Here is a 24,495-nt window from a genome sequence, read left to right on the forward strand (position 1 = left end):
ATATTCAGTGCACTTTGAAAATGTTATGAAACTAAAAACGGGATAAAAATTACAACAGTGAAAATAAATTCTTCAGGCTTTGTCAAAAACAAACAGAACTTAATCAAGGACTGAATTTTATTAGCTAATTAAATAGTGTAGCTAATTTGATGTAGATAGGGTAAAGTAAAACACACTTTTCAGGTTTACAATGAAATACAACTGAAGTTAAAGCAAACAAGACAAGTTCTTAAATGTACATAGGTCAAATATTGAGGGGAAACTACAGAGTTACAGGTGGTAAGGAGTGATGGTATAGGAGTTTTTAACAGATCGAGTTTATCTGCACTCACAGAGACGCACACAAACATTGTGTTCAGCAGGAGACTCAAAGAAACCCAGGGAGATTTCTCAAATTGCTAAATAACCCCAATGGGATCCAAACTGCACATGCAACTTAACAAGGACAGAAGTTTAAAAACAACACCACGATGACGAGGTAACAAAAATACAAACAAATAAATTACATTTTAAAAATTCAGAGTATTTGTGAATTCCCTATTTGAGGAACTGTAGTGCAGCAGGTTTTATATTTGGTCGCTTGGTGTCAGCATTTGCAACATGTTACATAACCATGAAGACCAGTCAAGATAATTCAGCCTCACTGTAGAGCCCAGCTATGACTGTGAGTAAAAGTACTAACAGAACTGTGTAAAAAAAAAAAAACTCTATTACAAGTCCATGTCCTGCATTCAGAATCCTACTTGAGCAAGACAGAGGAAGTGTTGTGTGAAAAATAAGGACCAGAATAAAAGTCCTCATTCAGCACACGTATGACCTTGTGACTGATATATTATAACATATGACATTAGACATTGTTAAAATGAATGTCTCAACTTGAAAGCTGCATTTTATTACTAAGTAGTCTGGTCAGTAGGTCATGAGGTGATCAATGGAGCGGGTTTGAAGATAAAAACAAAGCTCTACAGCACAAGTTTGTTTATCTTGTTTATTTTGTGAGATAACGAATAGTTTACCTCTTTAAGGCCAAAAAAACATGACAGTGTAGTAAGGTAACATGCTGGTGTAGTGTTGGCACTGTTGCCTCACAGTATGATGTTTCTGGGTTCAATCCCCATGCCCGAGGCCTTTCTGGGTGGAGTTTGGATGTTCTCCCTCACCCCTTTTCCACCGAGCTGGTTCCAGTGCTAGTTCGGAGCCAGAGCCTGACTTAGCAACAGTTCTTTGATTTCCGACTGCCTCTTGGCTCTCAAAACTGGTTCTAGACATGCACCAACTCCTTGCTGGTCTGGTCTAGAGCCAAGAAGTGTCTTGTTTACGTCTTGCCTCGCAATCAGACATGAGACCATCTCCGTCTCCGGCTTCTTTTCGCAGTCAAAGACATAAATTCTGTGAGATTGGCCCGTAGACTGGTGACCTGTACTGCCCTGTCAGCTGAGACTGGCTCCAGCCTCCTCCATGACCCTGCACAGAACGGGTGGATGGACTGTATGGTACAAGTTTCTCAATATTGTACTTAAGTTGAGAAAAATTACTTCTACTACTGTAGAACACTACTGACAATACGTCAGTACACTATGTTTGCATGAATTTAACTCAACCCACCTCAGATGCGGGTTCACTGACAGAGGCTTGCACTAGACTTTTCATATTGGCAATTGTGAGATCCAAACCATGTTAAATAATGTGTTACTCTACATATTCCCACACACGGTAAAGGAGTAAACACACTGGAACAACCTGAAGAGAGTGTTATCAATATTTACTGTCGAGAACAGAACAAATGTTAATTGTGAACAGAGGATGAAAAACATGTTGTTATGATTACAGATTGGTTGAACTCAAGCTCTACTGGTTTGACAGGTTTCAACACATACATGTTTTTTTCCAGACATAAAGACAAACAGGCTGTTATCAAGGTGACTGAGTAACTTATTTCTCTGAAGCTTAGATATCCTCAGGGTGACAGCAGGGTTTACATTCCAACTTTTATTACACACCACTCATTGGTGGGCAGCACATACCATAATATCACGTGTTCGTTAGGGCACAGCTAGCAGTCATGGTGTCATGTTTATCTCCAGTTATAATAAAGGTCTTTGTTTTCTTGTGGGCTTCCTGTAGAAGAAGATTGGGTTGTTGATCTTTTAATTTATCTTATCAGAATTGGAAGAGAGCAATAATAGCAATAATAAGGCAAGGGTTAATTTGTATTATATAACTACTATTGGATAAGCATGCGGATCTAAATGTACCATCGTGGTAGCTATGACCTTTGCATCACATGACACACATGGACACTTGATATTTGAGCAGCATGGACTACCTTGTCCTTAATATGCAGTTAAAAGAATGAAGATACATGTCATTTTTATGGCATTCCACATTAAAGATTACCCATTTTTAAAACCACCTACTATATGATTATATTCCTTTGTAGCTGCAGTGGGAAAAGTATTTAACTTTACAATTAATTAACACAATAGGCTACTGCATCCCAAAGCATCATGGTGCACAATAGTGTCTCTGAAGAGATGATATTGTCATTCAAATGAAATGGTGCAAAAATAATAACAATTTTTGTATTTAATCAGAATAGGCAGAAATAACATGGGGGAAAAAACGATATACAACTTCAACCTTGCTCATACTGTACAACCAAGTTGCATTTTAAATCGTGGGTTGTGTAAATCATTAAATTCTTCCATTTCATATTGAAAATGGTGAAGGTCAGGAGGGACACTGAAGTTCACAGTGTTGTTTTTGGGACTTCTGTTTGTTGTGGGTTACAGAAGTTGTTGTGTAACACGTTGAAATAAGTTAAAAGACAGCAGGTGAAGCGCACATGGGCCCACGTCACGGACAACACCCCCGTCCGTCCCACTGACGTCACCGAGCCTCTCTTCAGGCGCCGCGCGGCTCCGCCCCGCACTGACAGCCTCCCGAGCCGGTTACCGAGGCTGCGGCACGGACGGACGAGCGGACGAAACACAGCAGCACACTGGGAACACATCATTGAGGCTCTGTTAATTCACTTCGCGGGCGATTTTAACAGACACATTAAAAAAAAAATTAGTATGGTGGCTGTTTAAAAGAAGAGAAAGATGGCACAGAAGGACACGCTGCTACATCTCTTCGCCGGGGGGTAAGTCACGTTAACGACACCGCTTCAAACCGGATACATGTAGTTGATTAAAAAAAAGGCTGATGTAACACGAAAACGTGACTCTAGCCTTGCCATGAGCCTTGCCCACGCTGGCGTGTGTCGTCCGTGGAAAACCCTATGTGAAACAAAGGAGAATTCGCTCTTTAATTCACAGTTCACGGACCCGCCAGCTAACATGCTAAAATACATAAAGGCGAGCTAGCTCGTGTTAGCAATTAGCACGACGTTTTTGATTTGTTCTTTTCACAACATTCCTCAACAGCGGTCCTTTTTTCGTACAGTTATCTATGTCAATATTTTACACCTTAAACTAACAACATAGCCAACGCTGTCACCGACAACGAAGCACCCAGCAACATCGTTTGTTTCGGTGGAGCCGCTAACATAAACTCGCGTTACACTGGTGCGGAAGTTTTGCTATCGCTCCGTTGTTACCGTTAGCCAGCGAGATATCATCAAATTTAGCTGCTTATTTAAACCCAGTTCACACAGCGAATAACAGTATGATAATCTGATTAATACACGATATGAAAACTGCGGGTAATGTGTAACTGGAGACCGTGGGTCGGTGGTGGTAAGACGAGTGTCCCACCGCCGTCACGGCTGTACGTGGCGCAGTCAGCCCCCGTGGGCTCACTGATGGTCTGTACATGTTATGTAACACTGCTGCCAGCAAGCAGCTCCATGTACCGATGCCAACAACTGGCAGAAGAATAGCATTTGTAAACCCCAAGTAATGTCATGGAGGCGGGGGGAGCTATCATTGCGAGCTGGGTGCACCCGGTGGCCGGTAAGGTCACATTAAAACAACAGTGGGTCCTTAAAAATGACGCCATTTTACCCTTGAAATGTTATTATGGCCAGGCCAATTTTAGCTTCGTGTGTGAAACATGTGACGTGAACACGTGATTTTTTTCTTCTTCTGTTAAATACAACATCAGTCAAATGTATAAAATTGTCACAGGAATGTTCACCACTGTTTTACTGATATGTAGTATGTAGAAATTAAAGGGGGCATTTTGGCTTTTATCTCTGCAGTATTGGTTATTTGGAAAACCAGCTGAGCTTGGTGTGAGATAGTATGCTCAACTGGATAAATACTTATTGTATGCATTGGAGATTTACACATCCCTGTTATTTTCAGAGGGCTCACACAAGCATCCATTGCCTAAGATTGCTTATCTGTGTGGGCAGTGGTCATGCCCACCACAACCCCACAACACATTTTTTTTCACCATAATTGATGTGTTTGTTTGTCAGAGTAAGTTATGTAATATGGAATAGCTAATTTAGTGTAATTTCTAACAATCAGATAGTGGCGGATGGAAGCAAATGATTAGTTTAAGGACATGACATTTAGGTCAGGTGTTACTTTCTAAGATGTTTGATCTGTCCTTCAGACATGACACAGTACAGAGGCTTAGTCTAATCTGTTCCAGACTTCTAAGCTTGTCACCGACAAGGTTGTAGGCACAGTTAATAAGCAATGTACCTGTGAGAGTTTTAAAAATGTGAATTAATTGACTTATTTGCTGAACCTGGACGACTAGACGGTCTTTCCTCAGGCAAACAAGTCTTTCTAAATGCAATTAGAATATCTGAGCTGGAAAACACCGTGCACCAGCTGTGTTGGGTTAACTCAGAACATTTCCACTGCAGAGGAGGGACAGTGGTCTTTGACCAGAATAGTTCATTGCACTTGGCCAGAGCCTCCACAGTGGTGTTATGATTGAACAATGTCTCACCAGTCAAGGCTCATCATGAGTAACTTTTCAAATAAGAGGACCACAGCATTCTGTTGATCATTTTCCTGTCAATGAGCAACACATGTATTGACCAGTAGGATATTGCTTATGCTTATTTATCCTAATTATTGTGTAATCTTTTTGCAGGTGTAGTGGTACGGTGGGAGCCATCGTGACCTGCCCCCTGGAGGTGTTGAAGACACGGTTACAGTCCTCTGGCCTCACCCTTCGGCCCGTCTTCCAGGTTCAGCTGGGCACCCTAAGTGGCACTGGGGTTATCCGTCCGGGTAGTACGGGTACTGTTACGCCTGGGCTTCTGCAGGTCCTACGGTGAGACACTTGTTTGTGGTGTTGTGTGGCAAAAAACAAATCCGCAACAGGTTTTTTGGGTTGTCCCCTGAGACTTTTGTATTTTTCCATTGCCAAACAAGAGCGAAGTGCTTCCTTCCCACAGCTGGTGCATGTTGTTGTTTATCTAGATTGCCACGTAGGGAAAGGCATAATTACTACCTGCTGATTATTACCTGGGGAAATAGCTGTGACACAACTCATTCACACACTAAGTTACCTTAGTGTTGGGGCTTGTCTGCTGTTTACGTGATAGGTTTGCCTGAAGATCTGTGCTTGGTGTGTTTTGATGTAGTTGTATAACTAACTCCTGTGCAGTTCTTGTGATTTTAGTTTGTACAAATGCTTTGAAGAGACTGTCTTTTTTTCTGCTGTCATAGTCTTAAAATGAAAGCCTCTAATCCTGTCCTACATGAAGTGGAGCTTAAGTGCACACTATCCTGCTTGCATTCAGTGTCCTTAACCAGCTGTTAGGGGTGACAAACCACGCTCTCACACGAGGCTTTAAGTTTGAGAGAGGTTTTTTTTGTGCGATGAGCACTGCACATCCATAGCTCTTTTATGATTCTGCTTAGTTTGGGGAAGAATAGAAAGAGCCCCAGTGGGCCAAGACGAGGGAGGGGAGGCTTTAAACAGGGTGCTGTGTCAGTGTTATATTACACTCAGTCTCATAAGACCGACGTAGGCAACAGACTGAACTGGTCTGGACTGTCTACTACAGCTGAGGCTGTCAAAGCTACATATGCCTCGAGATAAATTTTTGTCTCAGGAGAACAAATATTTCCTTGTCAGGTCAGCTCTTTCGCTAGATTTTTAGCTTACTTTAGCTGGTACAAATTGATTTTTTCAGACCTGTTAAAGTGTTTTCTTTGCATTTGCAGGCTTATGTTTGTGTAAATTGCCCAAGAAATTCATTACAGACCTTTTAAACCTTTTCTCCGGTCACAGGGGCTAGGGTAATTGGACACTGTTTTGTTCTGAGAAGAGACAGTCATTTTCAGAGAGGTTGCTGGGAGAGCAGAAGCACATATTTCAGTTGTAAAGTACCCCTCTGCTTGGCCCCAGGCAGACTGGACAGTCATCTGGAGAACGAAGGTCACTGCCTGCAAAGAGTTAAAATCACTGCGGATGTGGCTGACGTGACAAGCCCGGCACTGAGGAGGGCACAGGGTTTAGTGTAGAAACCTAAGCAAAACCAGCTCATGTGAACAGGACTGATGAAACACTCTGGATAGTTGCAGGCTTGAGCTCTCACACTCATACCCTTAATAGAACTGGGGATAATCCTACTGACATTTGCTGTAACAAATGTAGAAACAGTTTGAGATTTACAGTGAATGTATTTGAATTAAAGCCTGTTGTTTATTTCTTTTTTTTTAATTGATGTTTAATGGTGTCTGGCTCTTTGATTTTATTTCAGATCAATTCTTGAAAAAGAGGGACCAAGATCACTTTTCCGTGGTCTGGGGCCGAACCTTGTTGGTGTGGCCCCCTCAAGGTACAGTGAAAACAGTGTCTTCACCACACACACAGGTTGCTCCAATGCATCAAAGTTGCCCTCCACTATTCTTACCTCCTGCTGCTTTGTTTAACAGAGTCAGAGTTAATGATACCTGTGAAGTGCAACATAAGTTAACAATCAAACAAAATTATTAAAAGACGGCTAACGATACAGACGAAAAGACGGACTTGAACAAAAACAAAAAGGAGGAAGCTGTTTATATTTTTTTCTTGAATGGCTGAAAGCATTAAGAGGCAGTATAAACAGGAAACTGTTGCTGTGGCCAAGCCCTTCCTGACCTCTCTGCGAGCCAGCTGCCTGGTTTGTTTAGGCTGCTGTCTATCAACATGTGTCGGCCTCACGTTTGCATTTAATTGACTTAACTCGTGACAAATGAGACGAGGACAAATGAGAGGCTATATGCAAAGTTTCACAGACTTTGTGAAGTGAAGAGATGATGATCTAGTTGAATCTGTGTGTAGCACTTTTTACAAAAGGTCACTGGATGACTTGAGTCTTATAGCTTTGTAAGGTTTCACTTTCACCCTCCAATTATGGTTTGCATCAGCAGATTGTCTACCATGAGTGTAGAGGGCGAAGTTCTGCCTTTCACTCATTAAACAATAACAGCTATATATCCATAAAATTGCCAGTCCAAAATTCATGTGTTACAAAACCATGAAACTTTGTTAATCTGAGAGGGGTCATGGGTTATACTTTGCCGATCGTTAATGAGTAGCCGCATCAGCCTTAGCTCAGTAATTCCACCGGCCAACTTGGGCAGGCTCACATTCAGAGTCGCTCTGTGGGTATCTGTGGTGCCCAGTGCTTATTCAGCCTATTCTAGTGCAGTGACAGTTTGTTCCAGAAACCATGCAGTGAGCAGACTGCTCTGGATACACTCAGTCAAAAGCTCACTCTAGCTCAAATGGAATCATTTACATAATTGCACAGCTGTTAAAGAACCACATTCGCATATTCAAAAAATGCATTCATATTCAAGCACTTTGTGTTAATCTTTACAGCTGCTTCTGTGTTGAGGTCTTACCAGTTTGTTCCCTGTGTTTCAGAGCCATTTACTTTGCTGCATACTCCAGATCTAAAGAAATGTTCAATGGGCTGTTCGTCCCTAACAGTGGAGTGGTGCACATGTCCTCTGCTGGTGTTGCAGGTGAGCCGATTGATGCATAAAACAACACTCTACCAATTTAAGGCCTTCTGAAGCCTCTAAAAAGAACACTATTGACTTCATAAAAGGTTATATTTATTTAGGCATTGACACTGCTCATACAGTACTTTCTCTACACAGCAGGGATAATGATCTCCTTACCATGTTTAAAACTATATCATGGTTTTATGTCTTGTCCTCAGCGTTTGTTACTAACTCCCTGATGAACCCCATCTGGATGGTCAAGACCAGAATGCAGCTGGAGAAAAAGTGAGTACACTTTTTCTTCCACCTAACCCTGTGTGAGCTTGTATGTTTTAGCTTGAGATAAACTGCAGTGGAAAACAATCTGACTTATTTCCATGACTCTGATGGCGCAAAGGTATTTCACTTAATGTGACCTTTGACAGGAACCTTTAACAGAGCCCGCCTTCACAGTGCCGTCCTTGGGTTACGCAGTACGTGAGGCTGAGCGTGTGACCTGGCGCCATAAATACACAGTGCTGACGCACTGTCCTGCGTCCAGAAGAAGAGTCTATATTTACATTATCGAGTACAGGGTAGTAGTATCATGTGAGGTCACTGGAACGAGTCTTATAAGAGCACCTGTCCTGCAACACAAAATGGTGCCTTTTATGAATGAAGGCTGAAAAAGGAGTGAAAGATTTCAAACAAGATTACTGTAGGTTTGTAGTTACTCATTTAACCAAATAAGGAAATAGATGTAGGACGTTGTTTGCTTTTCTGGTCAAAAGTTTCTGCAGTCTGCTTTTCATAGATTTTATTTTAGGACCTGACTTATTTGACTCCAGGACCTTGTGATAGACAATCACTATTTTTGACATTTCATAGATTTAAATAGTTGCACTGCTTCTTGTGATGTAATTTTTATTTTGGTACTGATGCGTCTGACTTGTCTGATCTTTCAGGGCCAGAGGAGAGAAAAAGATGAACGCACTGCAGTGTGCACGCTATGTTTACAAAACAGAAGGGATCCGGGGCTTCTACCGAGGCCTGACTGCATCTTATGCTGGCATCTCGGAGACCATGATCTGCTTCCTCATCTATGAGACACTAAAGAAACACCTCGCCAAGAGCCAATTTGCCTCGCCAAATGGCGAAAATGAGAAAGGAGCATCAGACTTCCTGCGTTTGATGATGGCAGCTGCTTTTTCGAAGGGTTGTGCATCCTGCATTGCCTATCCACACGGTAAACACTTGCATTGTTGTTGGTTTTATTTTTATACAACCAAGTATCCGAGAGAAGTGTTTCTGTTTACTTGCATGACTAATATTTTTTTGTGTTTGTGTCTGCAGAGGTCATACGGACGAGGCTGCGCGAGGAAGGCAGCAAGTACAAGTATTTCTTCCAGACAGGGAGGTTAATAGCGGTGGAGGAAGGTTATGCAGCTTTTTATAGAGGACTCATTCCACAGCTAATTAGACAAATCCCTAACACAGCCATCGTCCTCTCCACTTATGAACTCATTGTCCATCTGCTGGGAGACTCCAAATGAAGACATGCTTGAAAGTCTGTGTTTTTCTACACAAAGCCTAAGACACACTGGGCAAGAGACTTTTGAAAATGCAACACATACTGTACATATTTTGATGTGGTGCTACAGAGACTTTTATGGTGGAACTGAAGCAGGTTGTACTGTTATCCAAAGAGCAAAATAGATTATTTTATTGAACGCTTGATTGTTAGGAGTTTATCAAACATAATTCAAGAAGTCGCGGTACTCATTGAAACTCCAAACCTGTGAAAAGGTCATCTTCTTAGAGGACTAGTGTTAAGTTAACTAAGTTATTTTATGTTTTGTTATTTTATGAAGATGTTTGTTTCTTTTTATCAGTGGTAAATGTACCATCACACATGACTGTACAAGTCGACTCATTTAGTCATCAAAGGGAGGCTATCCAGATGACGTGCGAGTAGAGCTGCTGTCCATTGCAGTGTAGAGAGCACAGACCATTTTGAGATTTCTGTTTCACGAAAATAATGTTCTGGTTTTGAAGTTGGAATTACAGAGAAATTCATCATATTTTTCATTAATATATATCTATATATACACATATATACAGACTTATGTGTATTTTCTTTGTGAAAAAGATGGTCACCTTTTACAATATAAGAACTTGGATGCTGTTTTGACCAGTGGCTCAATAAACTGCATCAAGAAACTACATGAGTTGGTTGTTGGCCTTAATACTGACATTTCAATTCAGAAATCTAGCCTCAGCATGTAGCAAGAACAAGAGCGTATGTGTGAGAGTGTTGTAGAAACCAGTAATGACTTAAATGAAAACCACACCTAAAAGTCATACAAGGAACTTTGGTTAAAAAATGTCTTCGGGCAGCTTCCTGGAATTTATTTATTCCTTCCTTTAAGGCTTATGAATTTAATTTAATGCCCACAGTGTGGAGTAAAGGTTCTCTTTTGCTACCCATGTTATTTCAAGGTGTTTTCAAATCATTTCCTTCTTATACTGTCATTTTCTCAATACTGCCTCATCTACACTAACAGATCTGTGATGTCTTCCACTGTGTCCTTCTTTGACTTTTCCTGCCTTCATGTTTTCAAACAAGTTAGTATTTCATGACCGTGCTCAGCATGAAAGGTTGGTGCCAAAGTCAGACTAAATTAGGACAGATAGCACAAATATAAAATATAAGCATTGCACACTTATTTTTATTTTTTTTATCAAGGGGCTCTTGTATCACAGACAGGACAAGTTAAAGTCCTCTGGATTAGACTGGGGTCCACACTCTGATTTGGTCATTTTCAGTACTCTTGACTCTTGTTTTTGAGCCACATTGGCATCATATTTCTGAGCTTATATCTCAAATGGAAAATAAATCTCCCAAACTACAGCTTTGTTGCTGACTGAAGCAGGTTTTCAGGATTTCTTCAGAATTTTGCTGAATTTGTTTTATCCATTGTTTTCACTGGCCCTTAAGGACATGAGTACGAATGGTGGTGTATGTCTGTCAACATATTTGATCGTAAGACAGGAAGTCGTTAAAAAGGCCATCCTGGGTCACTGAAAAGCCACGTCATTCGTGACCTCATAATGATATGAAAGGGAAAATAATCCTTGGGATATTTATTTTGTAGGTCACTTTAAACCATTTGAGTAGTCAGACGTGAATCAGCAAAAACATTTTCCTCCTGCTTGGTTTTGGTTCATTCCCACGTTGCCCTCCCTAACAAGGAAGCACAGCCCATGACCAGAGGCTTTTCAAAAGGAGTGACATGTATTGCGTTGGTTTCAAATTTCTGAATGGTCATATCTACAATAAAGTGATACTGTACCCTCTTTGAAATGAATACATGGTGTCTCTTTTGTATACCCACAGTGGATGTGATTAGGCCTTTATGACCCTGATCCACTTGAGCATATTATATATAAGCTTCTGCTCTATTTGAAATGCATTTTCCACAAAACAAGGTGTTGCAGATTTCCCATGAACTAAATCTAGAGTATGTAAACACACTTTGACAGCACAAATAGACGATCACTTGCTCATTGTTGATTAACGAGACAGGTTCCTCTTAACTGAACCACATTTTGGGCGCACCTCATTCCTCCTGAACACAGAGGACTTTGAATCACTCAGTCATTGAGCTTATCCCTGTACGTTTGGGGGCTCAACTAAACAGATTCCACACCCTACAGCCCACCACCCAGTCAACAAAAACAAAACAACAACCTACAAACAAAGATAAATAACTACATAGCATTTAGTTTCTGTTACTGACAACAAATAAGTCATGAGAAACACTACACAAGACCTTCCCAGCTTGTTTTGGACATTCTGGTGAAGTGAGAGGCAGAGCCGTCAGCTGTAGCAGTATCATCAACAGCAATCATGCTCTGTCCAAAGAATTCACTCTCATGCCGTCTGGTCGGCGTTACCTGCCCCCACCCAGGAAGACAAACCGTAACTCTGGGTTGTTCATCCCCTCATCCCCATTAAGCTGCTGAATACAAAGTAGGTTTCCCATGTGCAATACTTAGTCACTTTACTCTAGTTCAGAGCAACAAACCTGTGCAATACACCTTGGGCCTTTTGATTTTCCTTTAAGTTGGTTTTTACTCTGGCTTATTGCATATTTCTTTTTTTTATTCCCTATTTGCTGCACACTGTGCTCCCTTGTTTGAGAATGTATGTGTATAAATGTTTGTATTGTTAAGTCAGTGACTGTAGGAACTGAATTGCTCTTTTGGGACAAATAAAGCATTCTGAATCTGATCACGTCATGGTTGGATCAAGTAGCAGGAGGGGTTGCTGGACAGACCTGGAAGACTCACATGTGTAGTGAGGGTGTACATGTCTGGTAGAGGTGCCTCTCCATGACGTCTTCGACTTACACCTCTGGGAGAATTTTTTGTATGCCTTGGGATGGATCATGTTCAAAGCTTCCATTGCAGAAGCTGTGGTTTCGTCGCTGTGGCCTAAAGGTAATCGTGCACCAACTATCAGGGTTGGAGCACACGTTGCTCAGCCTCCCTTTGAACAATTCAAACACTGGTGTTGGTTTATAAGACACATCAACACATTGTGATGTACCTGACATTTTAATTCTCATTGCAGAGTTTGGAAACAACTGAGCAAGAGCAAAATATTAAATATTAAACATTAAACCTGGCGTTACAGAAGAGTGGGTGAAGTATTGACAGCATGAATAACTCTTGACTTTAGAAAAAATAATGCTAAACATGCAGATAAAAATAGACACCATGGAAGGAAAAGTTGTCTCTGTAGTAAAGCATTAACGTAAACAATGATTAAAATCGAATGAATAGTTCACAAAATAAAATAAAAGGTGCTTGCTGAATAAATTGTTTTCTCTGATGTCTAACTAGATATTCAAGCTGTTGAGTTCAGTTCTATTTTCTACCCTGAACACATTTTCCCACTTGAAAGGAAAGTTACTAAAGTGCTAAAACTAACTACTAATGCTAATCCCAACCGAAAGCTGTCTCCCTGCTGAGTGTCCTCAAATAACTGTGAAGAATCATTCTGCTCTGCATTATGACGCGTCACGTTCTAGAACTCTTATCATTCCTTTATGCAAATTCTTATCACATACATGTACAGATGCATGTGCACACAGTCTTGTCTCCTTGGATTCAGAGGGCATTGATCATACATTTAAGTTACTTCCACACAAATTCTGATCATTTAAAAAGTGTCAATTAGCAACTCTTATAGAAATAGGCTACTGTCAATAGTTTTACTGTAGGGTAATACAGGTGAACCTTGACCATGACACTGGACATTGGTAGGGGCATATACCTGCAATATTTTGTCTTTGCAGCCACAGCATGAACTGTGACCAGTGATGCTTTCAACCTACAAATGCATAGGCCTATATCAGAATTACATTTTAGATTTGAAAAAAAAAAAGGGGGAAAAAAGCTTACAGTTGGCAAAGTAACTATCAGCCATTAACAAAGCCATCTTTTACAACTTAAAAAGCTATTGTGGAGAGTGACTTTTATAAAACAGTGCTACTCTATACAGTTTCCCTGGTGTGAAGTCGTTCAATGTGTGCTCATTTGAACACTGAAATAATTCAAGACACTCTGAGGCCAAATTAACAAGCCTTTTATAGTAATATGTCATGTCATGACAGAAACCAATGGGGCTTTCAAACCAAGCAAAGCAAGGGGGCAATCAGTTGCCCAGACAATTCATTATCAATGACTGTAATGCAGCCCTCATCCTGTATCCTCATGCCTTTAAACACTGACTTTGCAGGGTGCAGGTCTGGCTCCGCCCCGCCCCCTGTAGCCCGGTCGTCCTAATCCTCCATAACGGGGTTAGGTTAGGTGGTTTAAATGCATCTATGCGGCGGTGTAGTGACCTCTGTCTGCCGCAGGGAGAAGGACTCAGCATCCGGCTTCATGGGATAAACTCACGGGGATAAAGCGAGTGTGTGCTGCTGCTGCTGCTGGACTGTTGACGTGAGTACGGCGGCCTGACGGCGTGTAGCTCACCCAGCGGCACTTACACCAACAGTGGACGGACACCTCGCTGCCACCGACAGCCTCACCTGACCTCGAGACGAAAGACCTCATTTGTGTCTTTTTTTTGTTTGTTTATTATATTTTTTTTAATTTAATCGGCATTGCTCGGCTAAAGACAATAAAATGTCACTAACTAACTTCCCCCCGCGCCGTTAAAAAGCGTCATTTGCTTAAAGTTTGTGTTAGCCCGTTAGCTAGCTCCGTAGTTTTGTTAGCCAGCCCAAGTCTTTCTTAGCACGACACAAGCCAGCTGATGTCTTGTGTGTCCACGGTCTTTAGCCGGCTGTCAGCACCATCACCGGGACCACGGGTCAGCCTCCCCCCCGGCCGTCTGATGGAAAGGTGAGGGGGACAATGCTGAGATTCCTCCACATCCTCCTAACAGGTGAGCTAAAGGCGGCTAACGGCTAACTAGGGCTGAAACAGGGGCAGCAGCGAGGTAGCTTATGTGCTTATGCAATAGGATAACCACAACAGTTAACCACCTTATATTCACGTTAAAATAGTGTTTAAGAGACATGTGTGACTTGACTCAAATGTTGTTTTTATAACGTGAATGAACATGGCGAGAGCCGCTTTTCCTTATCTCTAATCTTGACCTGTTGGTTACACAGGTCCTATATGGATGTACTTCAAAATATCTCTAATGTTAGTGAATATTTATGAGGTAGATTGGTCGATTTGCTATACATGGCTAATGTTACGTATTCATAATTATAGTGCAGCTCTGCAAAGTATAGGATAGGATCTGCAAGGTTAGAAAGGTGCTGACTCAACTGTGTGGTCATTTTCACTGGCTGGTGTGTATGTAGTTCACCCTCATTGCTAAGTAAAGTTGTGGTAGACATCCTATTAGATTAACATCTCTCAGTGTTGTAAAGCTCTGCTGATTACAATCAATAGTGAGCACCATAATAAAGATTCAATCATTACAAGACTGTTTTATCAGAGTGCAGTAACTCGCTACTGGTGCACTTCATAGATTGCCAGCTAACTGGAAATAGCTGCTATTGTTGGATTTTTAATTGTTGTTTTTATATATTTCTTCCTGAAAGTAATTCCATGTGTGTGATCTCTTCTCAGGCCTGTTCAGTGCTCTATGGGATGGAGTTAATGCTTTCGGTAAGTTTGGCATTGACCTAATCCTGCTACATCTTCAGCCTCTACAACTTGTTCTATCTCTTGGGCCTGTGTATATTCTCATTTTATTATTATTTGTCCAGGGTCATAGTATCTCAAAGGAATTTTAAATCGAAAGCAACTGGACTTGGTTATTTGTCTAGGAAGACGTTTCACCTCTCATCCAAGAGGCTTCATCAGTTCATGCTCGCATCTGACTAGGCTGGGACTATCTACCTATCTCCTGAGTAACGTTTCTCTGGTCCGCAGGTGGAGTCAGACTGGTAGATGGTGAGAACAAATGTTCCGGCAGAGTTGAAGTACTCCGCCATGACCAGTGGGGGACAGTTTGCGACCATGGCTGGGACCTCCGGGAGGCTGATGTGGTGTGCCTGGAGCTGGGCTGCGGCTTAGCTGAATCTGCCCTTCATGGTGCAGCGTTTGGTTTAGGCAGAGGAGAGATATGGCTGCGGCATGTCCAGTGCACTGGACACGAATCCAGCTTGACACGCTGTGCCGTTGTCCTCCACACTAACTCGTTCTGCACCCATGAGAATGATGCAGGGGTGAAATGCTCAGGTGAGACTCCAATCTGATGATGTGTTTTTTTTTCTTACACAGCAGCTGGACAGATGGCTGTCCACCCCCAGTGCCTCCCCAGGAATGCTTACTCACGTAACATATAGTACATTTGCACAAATATTGATACTCAGTCCAGTTTGATGTCAGGTGGCAAGGAAGAGAAATGGTTATTTAAGTAACTTGTAAGACATTTGGGTAACTGGAGCACTAGGTATTCAGAATAGATCAGTATATTTATTGATAAGCTGAAGAATATGGTGGATTGGGTCTTTTTAACATTTTTGTCATCAACCTGTCTTAACTCTCAGGTACCCTTTTAACACCTACACTCACCCTGCTGTCACCCCACACTGTGTTCTCACCTGGAGAGGCTGTTCGCTTCGGCTGCAACGTTCTGCTGGGTCACCACCTCAGTGACTTCCACTTGTACAAGGCTGGAGTCGCCACACCGCTGGTCACACAGAGGGCAGACCAGACCCAGACCAAAGTGGAGCTCACGCTGTCCGACATAGAAACTTTCCACCAGGGCAGCTACAGTTGTCGGTACAGGATCAAGAGCGGCTTCCCCTCTCAGCTCCTCAGCTCTCCACCCAGCAACTCCATCAACATCACTGTGGGTGAGTCATCACCACACCGTCTAATACACATTTGTTTTTGTGTGCTGTCTACTCTCTATATGAGTAGTGTAATTCTGTGACTGATTCGACCACATTGGATTTCAGTTTCTCTCGTCTCTTGTGTGAGGTTTCTTAAATGTCTTTCTGTTCAGTTAAAGCACATCAGATAGTGGAGCTTTTTTTTTTTTTTTTTAACTTTGTGCTTCAGGCTGCCCCTATATTTGAGACGGTGCAAGTAAATTTTTCATCTACTTGCACATGTGCAACCAGTAAATTTGCAGTTTTTGTTTATTTATTTATTTTGTGGAAGGATGTGGAATGGACACCTCAAAGTATCTGGAATCTGTCATTACAGGTGTCAGGCCAATGTGTGTGAGAATCATGAATGAAAAGGAAATGTGAATATTTTTCTTTGCCAACCCTAAATTTTCTGCTTGCACTCCTAAAATTTTAAGTGAGGGGCCACTGTGCTCCTAGTAAGAAAAGTTAGTCTGGAGCCCTGAGTTTCCTAGCTTCTCTTGAGTTTATAACTGCATTCACACACTGTCTTCTTGAGCCAAAGAAAATCACATGACACCTTAGTCAGCCCCTCTGCTGAAAAAGACTGTAAATGAAGGCGAAAGCTCCAAAAGGCTGATGCTCTTCATTTGATGTTCAACCTCACTTCCACTTTCACCACTTATCAATTTGCAGAAATCCAGACTCGGCATCAACTAAAAGACTGTCTTAATTTAGAATAATTTGTAGTTAAAAATGTGGGTTGGTATGAAAATTGTGGTTACAATGTGTGAGAGGGGGCTCTGTTTGAAATGTGTTGTCTTTTTGTCTTGTTTTGATCACAGTGGAGCTGTTGACTCCCCAGCACTGGTACAACACATCCTCTGAGGCCCCAGCTGGTTCTGTCATCAAAGGCCACAGTTTTAACATCACCTGCTCCACCCCACAGCAGTACCCTGGAGGTTCCTTCCAGCTGCGTCTAATCCGCTCCAACGGCACTGTGCGCCAGTCGCTGCCTGCACTCACCCCATCTGTCACCTTCACCTTCCCCAACGCTCAGAGCTCCAACGAGGGCTACTACTACTGCCTGTACCGGGTCCAGCTGGGCGGACGCACGTTTGTCTCCAGAGAAAGCCAGCCACTGCCTATAGCCATAAGAGGTGCAAATTGGTCATTTTACAGACAATATGCTGTAGTTATAGAGATCAAGAAAAAAAAGTGTGTGGTGTGTGTGTGCTAGAAAATTGAACAGATAATATTAGTTTTCTTCACTGTACGGTACAAATCATCCATCTATGAACATTTCATATCTGCCTCCTCTGATCCCCCAGACCCAGATCCAGTACTGAGTCCAATGGTGATCAGCTGGCTTGTGTCTGGCCTGACATTTGTAGTAGCTGTCATCATCATAATCATTGTGGCCAAGGTACTGTGTAACAAGGAGAAAAAGCCCTCTGAACTGGAGCGAGAGACCAGAACCTGTAAGCTCCTTTGTTTTCCCAGAAGTATTAATAAGGATGGTCATTCACTTTGCATGTTTAGAAAATTGTGCTTCTTTTTATTTTACAGGTGTGGACAACACTTATGTTGCCTTATCAATTAACAAGCTATGAGGGGATTTGTGAGCCACAGATAGAAGAACTACACAGGTATCCGGATTCATGATTCTTGCACAAACATTGTTTACAAAAAGTTTCAAAACATTTGAGATTTTCATGTTTTATGGCTTTGCAACAAGAAAATCAATGGGAATTTTATATTTTCTTGTATCCCTCCCGATTTGTGTGGGTTTTGACCTGATACAGACGCACAAAATGTTGGACCTTCTAGTTCCAGATGTATGTAAAGTCAAATCGAGTAAAACCCATTGACTACACAAATGTGATCTCCATTCAACTAGTCAAATGGATGGACCAATTTTAATTAAGGCATGCCATGTTGTACGATAATGACTACTTATGCTATCATGTATTTGCTTTTATATTACTTTTTTTTTTTTTAAAGCAGAAGTAAGCGATCCGGTCGTTTTGGCTAATGCTGCGTTCCAGGCAGGTTTTTGAAACCGTAAGTTACAGCTTCAAGTCACGACTTATGACTTTGTAGCGTTCCAGGCAACCCACAACTCGCGTTTCTCCGACCTGTTGCCTGTGAAAGTCACTATAACGGCCACTCGTAACTTCCGACCCGTGACCTCGCACCAGATCGAACTGGTACGACTTCACAGGTCGGAAAAACACGAGTTACGTGTCCCTACGTCACCACATTCACGCGCATCCCTTGGCTGCACACACAGCCCTTCATGCCGTTCTCTCTCCTCATTGGATAAAAATTGTAGGATACAAGAAAAGTTTTCTCCTCGGCTCGGCGCAGAGCAGAGTGACTGATAGACCCGTGTTTCAGACCAAACACTCTATGTAAGTGATTGCTGTCGGAAGATAGAACTATTTAAGACTTATATTAACACAAACATTCCGCTTACTTCTGCTTTAATGCTGTCAAAATAAGCCACATTTGATTATTTATTACTTTGATTAACGTTCCAAATAAGAGAGAAAACCCTTTTATGGACGCTATAATCTTTCTCGTTTAATTTCTGTGTCCAGATTCCTAATCATGCAAAAGTAGTGAATGTGAGTATTTTGTTGTTTTTCTTTTCACCCAGAATCACTAGTGATGGAAAACTAGAGGGCTCTCACTGTGTCCAAGTGGATTCAGACGGCAGGGGATGTAATCCAGATCCAAACAGCCTGGTTGATCATCCACCACCCCCTGGGCAAAAGACAGCAGCTGGATCCAGTTCAGTAGATCCTGGACGAGACACAGCTTTGAAAGGACACTAACACAGACCTTAGACTGTACTGCAGTTTTTCTCTCTAACCACACTTCAGATTAGTGTCAGTGCAGGGAAACGATGGACAATGTAACCTGACCTTTGCACTGGGTATCAGCTCGGCTGTTCAGCTCGTGCTGATATTCAGTACATGGCAACAATGAGTATGGTAGTGTTTTTATACAACAATTCAACAAGCGCCATATTAGTTACCAGTAATAAGCAACAACAAATTATGATTTGTTGTTTCATTTCATGGTTTATTTGACAGAGCCAGCACAAACCGTTCCACAGCAGGACTGGCACTGGACTGTTGCTAAGCAAAACAAAAACATTTTCCTGGCCTTCACCATAGACATGTTTACATAGACATCATATTGTTCGCTTGAGTCTGATCTGCAATATGTCAACATCATAGCTGTACTGGTCTGGGCAAGACTGCCCTGTAAATTCCTCATTACAATGAATAATTTCCCACCACATAGACCTCCTGCTTGTAGAAAACACTGATTATAGCCTTTTTAAACGAGTGGAGTCAAATGTTTTTCAGATCCTTTTATAGTTCTTCGAAAAGGACAGTACTAGTTCAGTAGTAGTTCAAATACAGTACAGATAGCTCCACTGTTTACTCTTACTTTATTTGTCAGCAGGGCTGTCTGGCCCAGACCAATATGGCGGTGATGTTCATGTACAATCCAATGTGCCGTCTATATGTTTATAGTCTGCGGCCAACACACTAGCTTGCTGCTTTGTGTACACTTTACCTCAGGTGTGCGCTGAAGTATTTAGGCTTCTCTCCATCCCTTTGTCTTCGGACAACCAGATACAATTTAAGTCAAATGTTATTTCTGGATGTGGATCTTTGTCTTTGCAGTGCAAAGTTTGTTATAATCTAAGATAGATAACAACTGTGTATGTAACGCTAATTTACCGTAAATAGAAGCCCTGCAAAGCGGAGTGATACAGGGAGTTGAAAGATCACAGTGCTGTTGATCTCTGTATCAGCACTCATGGAAAGCCTCTCGTCCAATCAAATTACATGGTCTGAACGAACGGTTGTTTAAGATTGGCTATTAGGTGTTGTGTTATAGTGAGTGCCATGTAAGGTAGTGAGTGCCATGTAAGGTAATGGACACAGAGGATTGACAGACAATAGAAAGTCCATTCAAGTCACTACTAGTGTTTTAGGATAGACTTCAGATTCACTCAGACATGATGCCATGATCCAAAAAATGTAAGGAGTGGAAATCTGCAACAAAAACTTGGGGAACTGTGGAAAATTAGGTTCCTCAGGTTTCTGTGTATGTTCAGTTCAAAAACATTGTTTTATATTTACTACAGGCAACGACAGGCTCCTCTAGCTTATTATATACTCGCTTCCACAGATCAATGATCCTTAAAGGATTAGAAGTTTTTGTATTTTAAGTGTAACACTACTATGCATCTTATGCCATTTACTACATGTTCTGCACTTAGTGTGTTAGTTGAAATTAGAGTTGAATTAAAATGTTGCTGTTGTTGGAGCTTCTTGTTTGTTTTTTTGATATACTGCATGTACTGTGTAATTAATAGCATTGGATCAAGAGGAAGCTGTGTCAAGCATTTTATTTATTTTTTATACCCTTAATTGTTTAAACAGTTCAATTGTTTTTGCCCCTGAATAAATGACTTGGCACTTGTTTACTTATTAAAGTGTTTTATATTTGGGATTATGAAATGAGAATTCAAAACAATTCAAAACAAATCACAACATTAATCTCTAAAATATGTAAAGAATTGGATTATTATGTGGTACAACATGTTATATCTCAGAATGAATGCCGGTGAAACAGCATAAATGACATAACAGCTTGTATAAACAATGCAGCCTCATATTTAAATAACCCCCAACCTCTAATTAAGCACCAAACAAACACAGTATATTCCAATTATTTATATTAAATTGCTGAGGCACTTGAATCACAGCTGGTCTTAAAACTGATAACTTCTGATAAAGAAGCACCAATGTGAGCACATAAACCACAAGGAATTGGTCAGTTTCATTAACATTTTCTACAGAATTATATATGGGGAGGAACTTTTTTATTACGCTAAACACTGCAGCAGTGAAAAATTAAACATTTGGGGGTTATGAAAAAGTTTGTCAATGTAGAACACTGAACTGCAGTTTTTGCCATAAATTAAAAGTTAGTTAAAATCTGGTGGAATAACATCTGATATTAGAAATTGACATAATTGTTCACAGAATTTCTGTGGATACTTAATGTGCTATTAACTATAGCTTAACATCTGAGTAGAGTTTTAAAATGCAGTTTCTTTGCACATTTAGCACCATACACCACACTCCACTGAGTGTGATATGCTGTTGTCGATTATCTAGTTTCACCAGATGACAGAAACCATCGGAACAGGTAAACAGATCTGTCTGTAAAAGAGGATGAGGAGGAAGGATGTTGTGTTCTTGATGAGGCATCTGTTCTAGTTGTGCTGCTGTAACATGTGACAATAATCTATTATACCTTTAAGCATAAGCAAGCAAATAAACAATTACAACCAACAGATATATTGCATAAACTACAATTTCATCAATGAATAAAACAAAGGCAATAACCAAAATACATTCCTCGCATTAAAATGTTTGATAAAGTGAAACAGCCCTGTAAAGAGAGCAAGAATAAAAGAACAAATCACTGTATTCCTTTGAGGGGTTCATTTGTCTCCATATTGGAAAAAACTAAGTACAGGAAAGCTGCCACTGCCAGGAAGAACACAAACTGAACCCACAGTGGGATGAAGCGAGACGACTGTGTTGTCTTCGGAGCGTCCTGGCCAGATTTCATGGGTGTTGATTTCAAATAGGAGCTGCTGTAAGAGGACGGCTTGTCATATACGTGGGGCCTGGAGAAGAACAAGGGGAGTTATGCAACAGTGCACAATTAACAGTATCAAGAAGTAGCAATTAACAAATATCAGCCTGTTCAGACCTTAAACACAGACTCTCTCTTTAGTTGTAGCCAGTGGAATGTAATGCTGGTACGGCAAGAGGTGGCAAGATTTAATGAGATGTCATTCTGCCTCTGTGTCACTGCAGTGCTGCCCCCATGGGGTCAGTCGGTGTAATTTTGACTGTGACAAAGAAGTTGAGAGTGTTTTGCTCTTTTTGCTTGAAAAATGGCAAAACAGTCTCTGATTCCAGCTTCTCTAATGTAGAGAGGACCTGCTTTTCTCCATTTTACATACTTGGATTTTTTTGTTTTAGATTGTTTCTCAGAGAAAAATTAGGCGTCTGAACTGATTTATAATAATAAATCAATCAATTATAATAATAATAATAATCAGTAGTGGAGGTAGTATTTAACTGTTGTATGATGGCAACATTTAGTAAAACAAATCCTTTATTGACTTTCAGCATGATTTTGTAAAACCTTACTAATATAAAACAGAAATTTTAAATCTTCAGGAGGCGCAAGGGTGGTGAACAAGCATGCTCGAACCTAAATAAATGGCAGATTACACCAATTAACCCACTGTAATACACTTACTCATCAACCAAAGTCCTTCCTCTGTACTCAGGCTTTGTCCTCGAGTAGGCTGAGTAGGACGCGCTTTGGAGAGGGACACAAACATACACATGTGAAGGTTTTATATCAGCTTTGATGACAACAACAACAACAACTAGCATGACTGTAACTTACTCCTGTTCATATTCTCTGTCAGACCACCCTGGTCTTGAGCTCATCGAAGGTCGACTAGACAGGTGAAAAAAGTAGTTATTAATCCTGGCTGACCCATGTTTGCTTCTTTAATTACTTAAAATAGAAAGAGGATGAGAGTAGGAAATGTGTGAACCAACAGGAGAGAATAAAGAACAGAACTGACCCGTCTCCATAGCCTCCTGCGTCTTCACTTCTGACCTGCAGAAACAGACACAGAGGAATAATACGCATTGGAATATCAAACAGTGTTGATAGAAATGATGGATATCTATTGGCCTAGGAGCTTTACAAGTTGCTGCAATGAGTTGGCCACTCAAACTACAGTACAACACAACAAATAAACTACAGTGTAGCCCATTTCTACACAGTGGGGTTAACAGACAACTCAAATAGCATTTTTCCAGTGATGGAGACACACTGATAAAGAAGTTCAGGGCTGATAATGATGATTTTGTTTTTTTAGATGTGGAGGATACTTACAGGTGTCCTATAAACGTAGGTGACCTCCTCCTCTGAAATAAGAACACAAACGCCACACTATATATCAAAGTGTACTTTTGCATTCACTTTTGCATTCAGTTTATTCTTTGTGTCCGCTTCAGTAATCCCAAGACTGCAGTGTGTGACACTCCCAGGGGATCAACACTTTCAGAAACACCCAAACCAGTCCGTCTGGCACCATCAATCATGGTCAAAGTCTGAGCTTTCATCCATCCTCATACACAAACACTAACAAACATGCACAAACCAGTATACAGGCTCAATGAAATGCTCTGATAAACTCTGGAGATAATCACTGGATACACACAGATCTCCTAAATCATTGACTACCTGTCCTCAAACTTCAATAAAACTTTGAACACAGTTTATCACCGTAGAGGTAAAACACATCCACCCCCTCATCAGCTGAGTGTTAATCTCTTCAGACCAGCGTGTGAGGGACAGTGGGTAGTGTAACGTAGTAACGTAACGTTACTCACCTTCCTCCCTGTAATAGGTCTTGTCAGGTGATGGTTTGTAGTTTGCCCTCTTCCCTTTGGCCATGGCCTCTTTCAGTTTCTTCTCATACAGACTTCTGGTGGTGCCTGGGTGCAAAAAGGTCACAGATAATGAACACGTGAGGAAAAACAATGTATTGTAAAGTGAACACAACCCCCCACAGACCCACTGAGGGGGGGAGGCCTGTGAACTCAACTGGCGCACACGTTGGTTCAACGCGGCCGGGCACAAAGTAAACAATGTGGGGCACTCACCGACCACAGGTCCGTGTTTGATCCCGTACTCATCCAACAGGTCGCTAATCTGCTGCGCGGACTTACTACTGAGTGAAGACATTGTTTTATTTATTTCGCGTTTACCCGCTGGACCTCCGCGTAGACAAGTTGTTTTAGTTTTGTTTCGGTTGAGCTTTTCTAGTTTCAGTTCGCCAGTTGAGAGACCGAACTCCGCCCACCGACGGAGCGCGGGAGGGAGCTCCGTTTTATCGCCCTGGCAACAGCGTCGGAGGCTTCCAGTAGAGCGGACACAGGTGGACGCTCAAACCCCGCCCTCGTCTGGTGTGCGGGGGTTAAAAACCATCGCTCCTTTCGGTAAAACTGTACGTCATTTCCGTTTAGCACGTTCTTCTTCTGGATTTCTTTTCATTTACTCTTGGTTCTTGTTCAGAA

The 24,495-nt window shown here is 41.4% G+C and overlaps 3 protein-coding genes across 3 annotated transcripts; 2 read left to right on the forward strand and 1 right to left on the reverse strand.

Moving 5' to 3' along the window:
• The first annotated feature begins 2,932 nt into the window (after positions 1 to 2,932).
• On the forward strand, positions 2,933 to 10,115 carry slc25a33 (solute carrier family 25 member 33). Its single transcript, XM_085781789.1, has 7 exons — positions 2,933 to 3,145; positions 5,059 to 5,241; positions 6,680 to 6,757; positions 7,831 to 7,931; positions 8,132 to 8,198; positions 8,858 to 9,138; positions 9,246 to 10,115. Exons 1-7 carry the CDS (start codon positions 3,105 to 3,107, stop codon positions 9,443 to 9,445), a joined length of 951 nt encoding a protein of 316 aa, XP_085637915.1. The 5' UTR covers positions 2,933 to 3,104; the 3' UTR covers positions 9,446 to 10,115.
• Positions 10,116 to 13,898: 3,783 nt separating this feature from the next.
• Positions 13,899 to 20,791, forward strand: LOC146984535 (uncharacterized). Its single transcript, XM_085781793.1, has 8 exons — positions 13,899 to 14,352; positions 15,051 to 15,089; positions 15,357 to 15,665; positions 15,977 to 16,285; positions 17,128 to 17,442; positions 17,614 to 17,763; positions 17,852 to 17,931; positions 18,945 to 20,791. The coding sequence occupies exons 1-7, from the start codon at positions 14,322 to 14,324 to the stop codon at positions 17,893 to 17,895; spliced, it is 1,197 nt and encodes a 398-aa protein (XP_085637919.1). The 5' UTR covers positions 13,899 to 14,321; the 3' UTR covers positions 17,896 to 17,931; positions 18,945 to 20,791.
• Positions 20,792 to 21,026: 235 nt separating this feature from the next.
• Positions 21,027 to 24,348, reverse strand: LOC146984536 (uncharacterized). The gene is made up of 7 exons (XM_085781794.1): positions 24,082 to 24,348; positions 23,809 to 23,913; positions 23,309 to 23,340; positions 22,992 to 23,026; positions 22,808 to 22,861; positions 22,655 to 22,717; positions 21,027 to 22,010 (listed from the first exon to the last, which is right to left on the reverse strand). The coding sequence occupies exons 1-7, from the start codon at positions 24,161 to 24,163 to the stop codon at positions 21,800 to 21,802; spliced, it is 582 nt and encodes a 193-aa protein (XP_085637920.1). The 5' UTR covers positions 24,164 to 24,348; the 3' UTR covers positions 21,027 to 21,799.
• Positions 24,349 to 24,495: the final 147 nt, after the last annotated feature.

Source organism: Trachurus japonicus, chromosome 7, assembly GCF_045865225.1.
Source record: "Trachurus japonicus isolate A0001 chromosome 7, Traja_1.0".
NCBI lineage: Eukaryota > Metazoa > Chordata > Actinopteri > Carangiformes > Carangidae > Trachurus > Trachurus japonicus.